Source organism: Lolium perenne, chromosome 2, assembly GCF_019359855.2.
Source record: "Lolium perenne isolate Kyuss_39 chromosome 2, Kyuss_2.0, whole genome shotgun sequence".
Lineage (NCBI taxonomy): Eukaryota > Viridiplantae > Streptophyta > Magnoliopsida > Poales > Poaceae > Lolium > Lolium perenne.
The window spans coordinates 103,887,964-103,901,288 of NC_067245.2; the positions used below are offsets into that span (position 1 = coordinate 103,887,964).

At 41.8% G+C, this 13,325-nt stretch overlaps 1 protein-coding gene and 1 long non-coding RNA gene across 5 annotated transcripts; both read left to right on the forward strand.

Moving 5' to 3' along the window:
• Window positions 1-2,804: 2,804 nt before the first annotated feature.
• On the forward strand, window positions 2,805-4,305 carry LOC127333770 (BTB/POZ and MATH domain-containing protein 1-like). Its single transcript, XM_051360210.2, has one exon. It carries the CDS (start codon window positions 2,934-2,936, stop codon window positions 4,044-4,046), a length of 1,113 nt encoding a protein of 370 aa, XP_051216170.1. The 5' UTR covers window positions 2,805-2,933; the 3' UTR covers window positions 4,047-4,305.
• Window positions 4,306-5,369: 1,064 nt separating this feature from the next.
• Window positions 5,370-11,284, forward strand: LOC127333771 (uncharacterized). 4 transcript variants are annotated; one of them, XR_007871499.2, is made up of 9 exons: window positions 5,370-5,735; window positions 6,406-6,832; window positions 7,010-7,102; window positions 7,191-8,119; window positions 8,395-8,531; window positions 9,657-9,778; window positions 10,480-10,635; window positions 10,705-10,783; window positions 10,919-11,284. It is a non-coding gene; the product is annotated as an uncharacterized lncRNA (long non-coding RNA). The 4 variants fall into 4 exon arrangements; XR_007871500.2 differs by having other exon boundaries at window positions 6,406-6,806; XR_007871498.1 differs by having other exon boundaries at window positions 6,406-7,102.
• The last annotated feature ends 2,041 nt before the right edge of the window (window positions 11,285-13,325 follow it).

The following is a 13,325-nucleotide window of genomic DNA, read 5'->3' on the forward strand; positions in this document are numbered from 1 at the left end:
AAGAGTAGCTTGTGGAAGGCGAGCAATACAGACATCTTAACAACCTTGAAGTGAAACGTCTCGCCGTCGTTAGTTACCGACCGATTGCGAAAAGGGTGACGACTGCATCAAGGCCTAAAAAAGGAACGAAGAATCATGGATGTGATGCACCGACGATATTTTTTCTTTCTCAGGAGGAAAAAGAAAGATGGCTAGTAATCGTTTGGAAACTGCACTGTGTGACCTAGCTTGTTATTATGTTTCAAACCCTGCTCTTATGGGATTTTATCCCCTGCTTCATGAGTATGTATTTTGTGAATTATTGCTCAATTCCATGACCTAGCTTGTTGAGGGCCTTGTTAATTCAAAGTCGGACTCGTCGAAGTATGTGTACATTAGTTGCTGGTTAAATAATTAATTATTGATAGCTGTTCACTGTTGTTTTCTGATACTTTCCCAAGTGAGTACGTGCAAAAGCATACCTTCCTGCCACAAAATATGCAAGGTCCATGTACTTCTAGGTCCTCAATTTTGCCAACCAAATAAGTGTTACATGTGAAAATTTGATATCGATCATTGGATTCATATTTTAAAAAAAGTTCATAATAGTATTCTTTTTGGCATATAACCCAATTTTCTTGGCCAAATTTCAGACCTAGAAAATAACGTAGGGGCATTTTATAAGACCATAAAGTTGTTCATAAAGTGTGCTTATACCCAAATAACATCAATTCTACGATTGTCTGCATCTACCTCTTCAGCACAACCCTCCGTCCTCTAAATTCGATGCTCCAGATTCACCTGGTGATGTATCAACTAAAAAAACGTGTCACCCTCTCATTGTCTGCTTCGAAAATCTTGCTCGCAAACCACACTATAAAATGTTGCTCGCAAAGCGCTATGAAAAAATCATATTGGGTAAAACAAAAGGCTTTAAAGCACTACCTCTAACCCGTGTCGCCTCTGGAGCAAACCAATATAGCGAGTGCCCACACCATGTCCTTCACATCTCTGGCCTCATCGACACATGAGAAATCTCATGAGATCCCACTGCGCAACCGAGGATGGCAACGACAAGGCATTTCTCCTATATGGTGTGCCGTGGGGGTGATAGCATGTCTGTGCACCTTTGGTTATGACTAATTAAGCAGCGACTACAAGTGATGTGTGGTGGCATCAGCGCTAAGCTTTAGTGTAGCACGGTGCTCCGTGGAGGCATAGGTTGTGTGACCTAGCCACTTCCCACCCCCACCACCTCTCCTCACTGGCCTCGTCAACATATGAGAAAACTTGTGAGATCCCACTACACTATTAAGGACATCGATGATGAGGCATTGCTCATGTGGTGCGTTCTGGATGGGGGAGGGGTGCCAACAGGCCCATGTGGCTTTGGTTCTGACTAGCAGCGACTACGGTCGGTGTGTTGTGGCCACAGCGCTAACCTTTTGTGTAGGGAGATGGTGCATCATTGCAGGGGTAAGGGATTGAAGGGGGGGGGGGAATCCGGGCCTACATAGGGACGACCCCATGCACAAGTACATGTGGTGTCTCAGAGGAGGGAGAGGGTTGGTTGGATGCTAGAATGGTGACTCCGTGATAATAGGTTCACATAATAGTCCAAGTCCCATCAAAAATAAATATCTGGAACTTTGCCCAAGATATGGAAGAAGCCCCTATGTGCCGCTTATTATGCGAAATATGAAGGAATTACAAAATAAATAATCAATTTGGTAACTATGAAAATGCTCATTGTCGTGGTTTTAATCACGATAAATGCTACAGGGTGTAGCACTTCGTTGGTACGAGGCAAGGAGGATGAAGTCCTCTGCGGAGCCAGATTGCGCGAGAGCATGATTTTACCCAGGTTCAGCCCCTTTGGAGAGTAATAGGCCTATGTCCTGCTAGTTTCTATTGATCTTGAGGTTTATAGTGGGGGTGCTCGGCGAGTCGGATGAGGGCGATTGCGAGGTAGGGTGTTACAATGACGGCAAAATTGGATCCCTTCTAGGGTTTTGCCCGAGGGTTTATATGCGCACCCTTGGTTACCGTTTTACAAGGATAAGCATCGGGATTGGCACAAGCTAATAGGCCGGATGGGCCCTAACCTACTCTCCAAGGCAACTGACGCCATGGATCCTGGGCAAGTCGGCCGAGTGAACTCTTCCTGGACTTTGTCTCTTGAGCGAGTGAGCTTGGTGATGGGCCCCCAAGGGCATATCCCATCACTCATGTGTTGGAAAAGAGTTCAATAAATAATCACACATTCCACAATATGTTTGCATGTATCAAAAATATTGTCATGTAACTTTTAAAAAAAAATCATTGTATGTAAAAAAATCATTGCAAAAACAAAAATATCTTCACATACAACAAAAAAATCTTGAATTATTACACACAAAAATTCTGTTGTTTTTATTATAAAAATATGTTAATATTTTGAAAAAAAAATGTTGTCAAGTTCCCAAAAATAAGTGTTCAAGAGTCTCATAACAATTCACATGTTTCAAAAAAAATTCCATGATTCTCATAAAAGTGTCCATATATTTACCAAGAAAGAATAAAATAAAAAAATATGCTCATCTAAATATCTTCATGTGCTAAATATATATATATATATATATATATATATGTGGTCATGTATTTATCTTAAAAAATCAGAGAATGAAATAGAAGCAGAAAAATAGTGAAGACTAAAAATAAAAACGAAAAGGAAAAGGAGAAATATGAATGGGCCGGCCCAGCCTAGCACGCACGCAGGCGACCCTGACGGACTGCTGCTCGCAATAAGCGAGTACCCTCGGCTTCGTCTCCCTTCTGCCTTTCCGTATTTGGCCTCGTCGATCTCCCAATTCCCCATTCCAGCCTGCAGCTCTGCGCTAAAACCCTACACGGCCACTACCAATCAGGCCTCGCCGGAGCTCCCTCCCTTCCCTCGCCGCAAGGCTAGGCCCGCCATGTCGCCCGCCGCCACGGCCTCCGCCTCCGCGATCATCGCCGAGACGGCGAGCGGGTACCACCACCTCAAGATCCACGGCTACTCAAGCCTCACGGCCCTCCCCGTCGGTCATCGCCTCAGCTCCTGCCCTTTCACCGTCGGGGGCCATCTCTGGAGGATCGACTACTACCCCAACGGCGACCGCGAGGACAGCGCGGGCCACATCTCCGTCTACCTCGTCCTCCACGACAACGTCACCAACAATGTCACGGCGCAGTTCCGATTTGGTTTCGAGCCCAGCAAGAAGCGCGCGCTCTTCTTCCTCAACAACAACCACAACAAGGTCAAGCCACCGCCGCCCGCAACACCTTCGTACAGCTTCGCCAGCCAGGGTGCTCTGGGCTACCCAAAGTTCGTGCAGCTCGGCGCCTTGGAGAATTCCAAGTTTCTCAAGAACGATTCCTTCACGATCAGGTGCGACGTCGTCGTCATCGACAGGGTCCGCGTCGAGGGCAAGGGGAGCGCCGACAAAAAAGAAATTCCCGAGTTCGTCAAGGTGCCCCCGCCCGACCTGAGCCGCCACCTCGCCGGCCTCCTCCTCGCCGAAAGGGGCGCCGACGTGGTGTTCGAGGCCGGCGGCGAGACCTTCGCCGCGCACCGCTGCGTGCTCGCGGCCCGGTCGCCGGTCTTCAGCGCGGAGCTCTTCGGCTCGATGAAGGAGGGCAACACCGCCAACGGACTCGGCTCGGTCGTCCGCGTACACGATATGGAGGCGCAGGTCTTCAAGGCCTTGCTCTGTTTCGTGTACACCGACTCGTTGCCGGAGATGGAAAAGGAAGAGGAAGATGTCATGTGCCAGCACCTGCTTGTCGCGGCTGACAAGTACGCCATGGAGAGGATGAAGCTGGTTTGTGAAGACAGGCTGTGCAAGTACATCCATGTCAACACCGTGGCCAACATCCTGGCATTAGCTCAGATGCACAGCTGCGCTGGGCTCAAGAGTGCGTGCGTCCATTTTCTCACCTCTCCAGGGAATCTCAGGGCAGCCATGGACAGCGATGGCTTCCACCATCTTACCACAACCTGCCCCTCGCTCCTCAAAGAGCTCATCACCATGTCAGTTCCAAACTAGTGTGCAGCACCATGGTGCTATCCTCATGGTATATATATGAGTATATGACTACTATATATCTAATTATCTATACTAAATCTCCAAGGAGTCATCAGACATTACTTTTACTTTCCGTCGCCATCATTGCATATGCGCAATCTTGCCAAGAATCAGGAACGATACTCTTCATGTTACAGTTTGCTGGTTTAAACTCTACTATTAGACCTGCAATTTATCTGTCTCATGAGTAATGCAAAGCACCTGTGCCTCAACTGTTTCATCAGGAGATCATATTTATTTCATGTTGTTCATGGCATATCTACATGTATGCATCTTAATTCCAAGAAATGCTGTGTTCACAGATAGAAACTCCTGATATAGGGTAGTCCCTAGTGTTCAAGACGCTGCTTCATTTAGGGTAACCTCCCATGTCAAAACCCAGAATTTACATACCACAGCTGAAGAAAACTGAGATATCTTATTGACATTGCTTCTTAAGAGGGTCTGGAGGAGGATGTGGTGATTTAAAAATGGGGAGTATCATATCCCTTGTGCTGTTCATTACAACCTGACCCTCGGTCGTGAAAGAGTTGATCACCATGTTCTCAGCTCCGTAGTTCAGTAATGTGCAGCAATGGTATCCTAGACGTCGCTTATTTTATCCTACATTTCTGAGGAGTTGGAAATTAGTTTTACTTTCCGTCTCCATCATTGCATATGTGTGATCTTGCCAAGAATCAGGAATGATGCTGTTCAGGTTATTAGTTTGCTGCTTAAAACTCTATTAGACCTGCAATTTATCTCTCTGGTGAGTAATGCAAAGCAGTTGCGCGTGCATGAACTGTTTCATCAGGAGATCCTATTTGCTTTCATGTTGTTCATAGCATATCTACATGTATATATGCATGTTAATTCCAAGAAATATTTTGTTGACGGCTAGTTTATATTTGTTCTTTACATCTCGTTAGGCTTTTTCTTGATTCTTTGTCCCCTGTGTCGAAACCTAGAATTCACATATTACAGCTGGAGAAACAGAGATATCTTATTTCCATTACTTATTGAGAGGGTTTGGAGGAGGATGTGGACTGTGGTGATTTGAAATGGGAAGTGTCAGGGAAACACCCCGTTAAAAGTATTGCGCTTCTAGGATCATCCCTTGGGGTGTTCATATCCACTTAACTTCCTTAGGTTAACTTGATACGTGATCGGACAAGACACATAGCAAGTTTAGCCAAAATAGTATCTCTACTACTTAAAAAGATTAAAGTGGTTCCTTATTCTGCCATCCCCAATACGTCAAACATTTCGTCGTCCTCCGATACGTCAACCGCGCCCCTCGCTCTGGACCCACTCGCGCACGGCTGCCCCACCATCCTGTCTCTCCCTCGCACACAGACGCCCTCCTCTCCCTCCACCTCAGTGATGCCCCTCTCCCCCGCACCCGGTGCCCCACACACCTCCTCCGAGGCCTCCTCACAATGCCGCCGGATCCGGCCGCCACCTCCTCCACCACAGGGATCCGCTCCCCACCGCACGGATCCAGCCGTCACCGTTCCTTTCCTCCACCGCACATCTCGAGGGTCATGGAGGTCCAACGCCCTCCCCAGATCAAGGGGAAGCACAGTAGGATGGAGTCTTCGATCTAGGCATGGAGGCCCGGATCTGACCTTCCCCACTTGATCTTCATTTTCTTCGTGACCTCCCCGCTCGGTAACATACTTCACCAAGCCTCTCTTCTCCTCTAGATCTCAAGTTCAGTTGGAGATGCCAGCAACTCAAGCCCCACCCCCAGACCCATTCAGTTGATGTCTCCTACAATCTATATTTACAGAAGTTAGTACTCTGAATTTTAAAACATGCCGTGAGTTTTTTTTGCATGAGATATCAGACATGGGAGAACTTATTGAGCTGTGATGTCAGATTCCATAAAATTTGCACCAACAAAAAGCGTACTTGTGCAAATGTTGCATAGAGTGAAGTTTTCAGTTCTAAGACTATAGTCAGCTAAGTGCTAAATGATAACCACTCGTTGAAGGATAACCAAACACCAGGTATGGCAATTGAAACTTTATATGAAGTAAGCACTGAATTAACGTCAGAATTTGAAACAGAAGCAGGTTCCGTGAGAACCTAGCTGCTGTTGTTATTAGATGTATTTGCTAGATGATTGCTGGCTGCTGCTCTTACATATACAAAAAATTGACTAAATTTTGCTACATGATTGCTTGCGTGATGGACAACTCACAACTGGAATTCTGCTACACGATTGCTTGCATAGTACTAAATTTTGTTAGACGGTTGCTAAGCTTGTACTAAATTTTGTTCGACGGTTCCTTGTATGGAGTACTAAATTTTGACCCGTTGTTTAATTCTTCTGCAGATGGACAACTCACAACTGGAAAACAATGGATTTTTAAAGTTGATGAGTGTGGATTTCAAATACATGAATTAAAGTGGCATAAACAGATTATAGCCCAATAGGAGAAAAACAGACGAGGCCAAAAAAATTCTAGATATGCAAAACCAAGAGGAGAAAATTTGGTTGGCGCCAAGGACGACGGGCGTGCTAAAGTTTATCACTTATGCAACATGTCTCAAAGAGCCTTTCTATGCGTATGACTATGATTCGATGCAGACTTGTGTCTAATTTGGCATTCCTTGTTTATCTTTCAGTTCATCATTTGGCGATCAACTCTTTGTTGAATTGTACTGTAATGTATGATTGGTGATCAACTCTTCCAAGCGAAAGGCTTCAGGCATCACTCACTTAGGTGTAAAGAGGTGCCTCCTGATGAAGGCTGATACATGTTGGTTTTTATTTGCTACTTTGTACCTCCATTCGGGTAAATTTGTGTAGATTCGGTAGAACACGAGCGGCAAAAGCTGATTGACATTCATTTCCTCTATGCTGAAAAACATGCATCCCTGTAACAGATAAACTCACATTCTTTCTATAAGTTTGTGATCTTTCATGCCTTTTGCAGATGGAATAAATAAATAAAAAGAATTGAATTCACAGCCTCTCTAGGTAGCAGAATTTGCTGCAAGCTGTTGGCCATCGTGGCCCAAAGCACCAGGTACAAATATAGCCTAGAGAGTTAGTATTAGGTACGAAAGACTGGATAAATGAATTTGCATTAAGCCTTTCCATGATGTTTTCTGTAGGTGAAACAAGAAGCTTGGTGGTTGGTCATGGGGAATGTTGCAGGCTCGTAGCTATATGGTCTGAAGAGAATTAGTTTTGCAGATTGTGTGCTTAACACTCGCATGCAATTGCCATATACGTGCAATGCCCAGGAAATAATGCCTCCCGCATGTGAATGAAGTTTGATAAGCGAACCTTAACATGACTATATTGTTATGCTCTTGGGTGACTTTATGTTGTGCCCGAGATTTGTCTAAACTTTTACTTAAACAACAATGATAATTGAGTAGCGAACTAAATGTCAGTCTTCAGTATGCTCGAGCCAACACCAAATTGCCAATATATTATTTCCAGATTTTTATTGTTTCTTGCCTATGTTGTTGGGCTAGCTGTTCAATATGGCTGTTGTTATAATACTTTAGAGTCTGTCATTGAGCTTCTCAAAACACTAGCTGATGAGGGAAGCAGGGGTAGATGGATGCTAGGATGGAGGCAACAGAGAATTGTTCTGGAAGGTAGTTTCAGATTATCCCAATTGTTTTAACCCATCTCTAATGTTACTTTTGCGGAGCTTTAATATGATGAGCTGTCATTTTAATTTTATCATATAGTCTCAACTTGTAACCAGAATACTATTATTAGTTCGTACTTCATAGGCATGGATGGTTGCGGCCTTTGGAGTCTATACCTGAACCTGTAACAATTGAAAGAATGTTTCTTGGGTTATCTACGAAGTATACCTTTAGCCGAAAGGTTACAACATGAATGCTCATGCTGGCAGAATCACTATTGCAGGTGTAAAGGCGACAAGCAGAGGCCACCCGGAGCGCTGCCAGGGCGCCTGCTATCTTGTTTCTAGAGAATGAGATGTACATCAATTTGATAGACTAGAATCACAAAACATGGCATACTGAACTGCGTGTCTCAGGGGGCAGTACTTGGAGAGCAGGTAACACCCAAAGATACACAAACACTGCCGATTTACCCTTTTTTGTGTCATGACTGAAATCTTGGCATCAATTTGAATAAAAGTCCTCTCGCACAGAAGTCTGTTACCTTCTCATGTCTTCTCTTCTTTTTTCTTTTGCTGGAACTCTATATTGACTGTTTTGTTCTTTGTACCGTCACATTGTTCCTGCATTTTCAGTCAATTTGTGTGTTCTCAATGTGCCCTCTTCTCCATCTTTGCATGACGCATCGATGGGTTTGTTTGGCGGCCACCAGCGGGTTGTTGTGTGCGAAGGATATGCAGAGGTGATGACGATGATGGCTCAAAGCACGCCACCATGACCAGATCGTTTCTCCACAACAGCAAGGCAGATAATGCTTTAGCCCAGTTGGCTCTGTTTTTAATTTTCTTGGTATGGTTGGCTCTGGTTTTAAGCTCTCCAAAGGTATGGTCTTCTTTTGTTATATATTGTTGTTTGCTTCTTTAGTCTTTCATTGTCTTAGCTAGGCCTATGTTACTGATTAAATAAAACTTAGGTGCTGGTGTTTGGACCATTTATAGTGGTGAGGTGCACTTATTGCACTTAATATTCAAATGCTTATGAATTGCGATTTCTTGTTTTTTGTATGCATTTTCCTTACTGGAGAGCTTAAGCGCAGACAGTTTTCCAGATAGTGCCGTTTGTTTAGCTGCTTGAGATGATCCCTTTCAGTCTATCATGTTTTAATTAAGAAGCTCAAGAAAACTAGGACCTTCGAAATTTCAATAATCAGTTGAGGCATTATAGTCTAGGTTTATATAGTTTGTAATTTTCTACTACACTGAATTCATAAGTATGTAGATTCAAATGGCTGACCTACTAGGTACTAGCAGAATTTTTGGCATGTGCACATTTGTTCCAATAACATGCTAGCTAGGTTTGCATGAACTAACTTCGATATTCTTATATTGATATGTTGGGACGGTTCTTGCAGATTATGAGTTGTCCTTAGTCATAAATTTGTACAGTTGTATTGTACCGGATGACGCCCTTATTTGGAAAATACAGATAATCTGAGCAAGATCAATTCTCTGTATTTGGTTTAAGTTGTACATGTATAGCTCAACGAAATAATGCACAACTCTGTTCATATTGGGGCAGCAAGTACACCTTCAGTATAAAAACTCGTGTACAGTTCAGCCGTGCTTTGGGTACTAATATGATTTGGTTAATTCGTGCACAGCTGGGTGCTTTGTCTTGCCTGTTTCTATCTTTTTATATGCTTTCTCATGCATTTCCCTACTTTTATACTATGATTAAAGAAATATTGTTTTAAATGAAAGTGTCAACTGCTCTACCGCATGTACTATACATTTACTATCATTTGTTCGATACAGAATTGTTGAACTTGTGTTTGAAAGTGTTCTTTCCATGGCTGCGATACCAGAAATGACAATGTAGTGAGCTGCTATCCTGCACTTATCCTTTTGTTGTGATGCTTGTTTGTCCTTTGTTTGCTGTAAATATGATTTTCCCTCTTTGTTTCATGTATTGAAGACAGAGAAGTCCATCATTCGGAAGGAGAAGCAGTGAACTACTGAAGCAACCTGGAGTACAATGGCGAGGCGGATGACGGTAACGACGAGGCCATCTACAAGATCAAGGTTGTGGCCAAAAAGGTGAAGGATTTTTTTTGGCATTTCTTTTAGTGGTTATAAACTGTTCTGGTTGATTGCTTTCACGTGTGATGTTTGCTTGGTAACACTAGCTAAATTACTCCGTGGAAGATGATACATATTAAATTAGATGGATGTGGTACATGTTTGCATCCTGATGGGGACATATCATTGTTACTAGCAACTTATGTTCTGCTATAGTACTTTACGGAGATTAGCCTCCTTGCATGTACTAATTGGTGTGCATCATGCGTTCTTAATCTTGGTGAACAGATTCTGTTTATGATGTGTTCTTATTTTTTATTTTTTTTACTTCTGTAAAAAGTCTGTTTGTACTGGTGAAAAGCTAATTAACTATAAAGTTATTTTCCCCACTGCCGTTTGAAGCCGTGATTTCCTGTGTGCGAGACATTCAGCATAATAAGTTTTGTTTTCTCTTAAGATCTGCATATAGGAAGAGTCTAGGTTGTGTATTGTATGTCAGGATTAAAGTAGTTGAACTTTAACGGTTTCATGTAGCACATCGTAGTGAGTGTGATAGTCCACATTGGTATGTTGATGGGGAATGACATCTACTAGATCCACCACTAGGACATGTTGAGAAATTTTATTTTTCTTACAAAAGATGTGAACAATCGGAGGGTGATCTAAGTGTTTTTGTGGGTAATCTTAATTGTTTACTGCCGTTTCCCTACTTTCGACAGTAGCGGCTCAAGAGTTTCGATTGGGAGGCGTGGAGGGAAAGCTGCCGGTCGCCTGCCGTGTGCTGGTGCTCTCCAGTCGACCACGTCCATGAGTTGCTGCCGCCGGAGATGTTCCTGGCCTGATGTTGGCCACCTGCACAACCTGCTGCTTCCCCGGTAATTTTCCTCTCATTCTCCATGTATTTTTTTCTAAAAATTGTTTCCCTGATCCTGTTGAGTGTGCAGGCAGTAGAGAAAGAACACATGCATGTATGAAAATTTGTTTCACTGGATAAAAAAATCCTACATGTATAATATGATCCAGGTACACAACATCAATCCAATTACCTGCTTCTATCACTACAAGAATTATTTTGCTTGAACATTTATAAAGTATATTTTGGTGGCTTTCATAATCATGTACGTGTATTGCCTCTAAGAATCCCATTTGTTATTGCAGTCGTTGCCAAAGTAGTCATGGACACAGGAAGCCCTTGCAGTTGTTGACCACCACGGCGAGCAGCATCACTGCGCCGTTCACAAACAAGAATGGCATGCTCCCGGATGTCCGTGCTCTTCTTCCATGTGACATGTCTTCCGCTGCTGGATGTACAAGCTATAGACGAATTGATTCATGCCACGCTTCAAGACTCCTTGTGTATGTCAATTTTGGGTTAAGGGTACATTGAACTCATATATAGACGTTTTGGAGGCTATTTTTCTTGTCCATCCTCACTGCTCATTTATGTTGGATGCAAATGAAGGCTCCATACAAAATCAAGCAATCCAAGTTTTTGACTAACTAAATGGTTTGTAATTGTGCAAATTTGATACTACTATAAAAACTCGGTAGTTTTATTCTTTCTCCAGTATGTTCAGTTTTTTCATTGGGAGGTTATCTGGATCTTCTAATAATTTTGTTATTCGTTTCAAAAATGGAGTACACATGTACTCTTTGAGCGACCAGTTCATAGAGATGATCGAGGACGTCTCCATGATGCCAGAGTTTGCTTGATGCTCAGAAAATAATACATGGAAATCTTGCTCCCCAGTCTCCTCTGTCGGGGCGCAAAACAAGAGGCAACGAGCAGGGGAAGGAGGGATGGCAACATATCGATTTCACTTGCTAAAAGATAATATTCTGCATGTTAAAACCAGAATTATGCTTATGGGACCAATATAGAGAAAGGAGTTCATGAGAAGGTCTACATTGAGAATTAGTACTTTTATAAATACAACCTTGCCTATAGTTGAGACCTACCAAGAACTTCGCATAATTCCATTGGTGAGGACTTGCTATTAGTTTAGTTAGGAATGTATAGACGAGGCCGCGGTGAGTGGTGAGTGGTGAGTTTGAACCTGCACTAATATTTGGGCATCATTTTAACATATGGATGGGGATGCTATTGTAATTTCAGATAAGTCAGCAAAGTATATGTACGATACACTACTTGGAATCTAGATGATATATGAGAATGCATAAGAAAAAAATAGTGCGCTTGGTATTGAAAGTCAACAGCCACTGGACCAATCATATCGTCTTATTTAGTATGGATATCTGGACACTAGCTCTAATGCTACTTACTGATCTCATAATCTCTCTTAACACAAGTAAATGATCAATGTCTAATTACCACAGTGCATGACTAATTGTAGAGATATATAATTTGAAGTGTTAAATTTTTTTGTTATAGTGTTTTTTAATAATGTATTCCACAATATATATAAAACCTAGATTACTGGGAGTCATGTTCCAGTAATTTTGGTGGCTTGCATAATCAGGTTAGTCGCTATACTTATATTACCTTTGTAAGAATTCCATTTGGAGGGTAAAATTAAATATTTCTTTTGGAAGGTAAAATCGTTCTCTTCGCAAATACCTCTTGATATTCATTAAATTTGGAGAGCATGAAGGTTTGAGGTAACATATTTTTACAGTAGTTTATGCTATCTTCATCACAAAATGTCTTCGGTTTAGCATCTTTACGGGGCAAGAAAAACCCAGCAACACACGACTTTAAAAAAATTCTGACAATTGTTTCTAGAAAATAATCGATACTCTTCTACATAAAATTTACTTCATTCGAAAACTGGTTTGTAGTTAGAAAACTGTGCAATATCCATCAACACTTGTAATTTCGGTATATATGTATATATGTTAGATCCGTATATACACTTAGTTAGAAAATAAGGGAGGGATAAAGGAACAAGCAAAAGAGTAATCCGTAAAAGAATATGACAAATTGCAAAAAAAGTAGCTATCAAAATTCTAAAAAGTAAAATATCTTATTCACCAAAACTCAAAAATAAAACAAGAGAATAAGAAGAAATTATTGAAATCTACCGAATTAAAAAATTAACTTTTTTTAACGATTGCTCTTTCTTCGGTTTTTTACCCTAGCTATTATTGAAGATTTGCAAGCCCATTTTGTATGTTACACAGAAGGCTATGATCCAAGGTTGTTTTCAAATATTTATGAGTATAAAAGTGTTGTTTGGACTAATTAAAAAAGTATTTCTTCAGTTATACCCGTATTTCGAGCACCCTCGTTTTATGAGACAATAATAAATTCAAATGGAGAGGTTGTTGAGTTGACAATTATGACAACACAGAACACATGTGTGAAACTTACCACAGAAGAGTAACAATAAGAACTAGAAACGGAAACCACGCAGATCAATAAAAATGATGTCTTGTTATTGCGTTCGGTATTATCATGCTATAGTAAATTATGATATTTTTGATTTATTATGATTTTTTATAGTGACTTGTGAATTATATATGTGAGTTGAGAAATAAATTTGAGGACCCGTAGCAACGCACGGGCATTTGTACTAGTAGACTTAAAAGCCGAGAAAGTTATGCT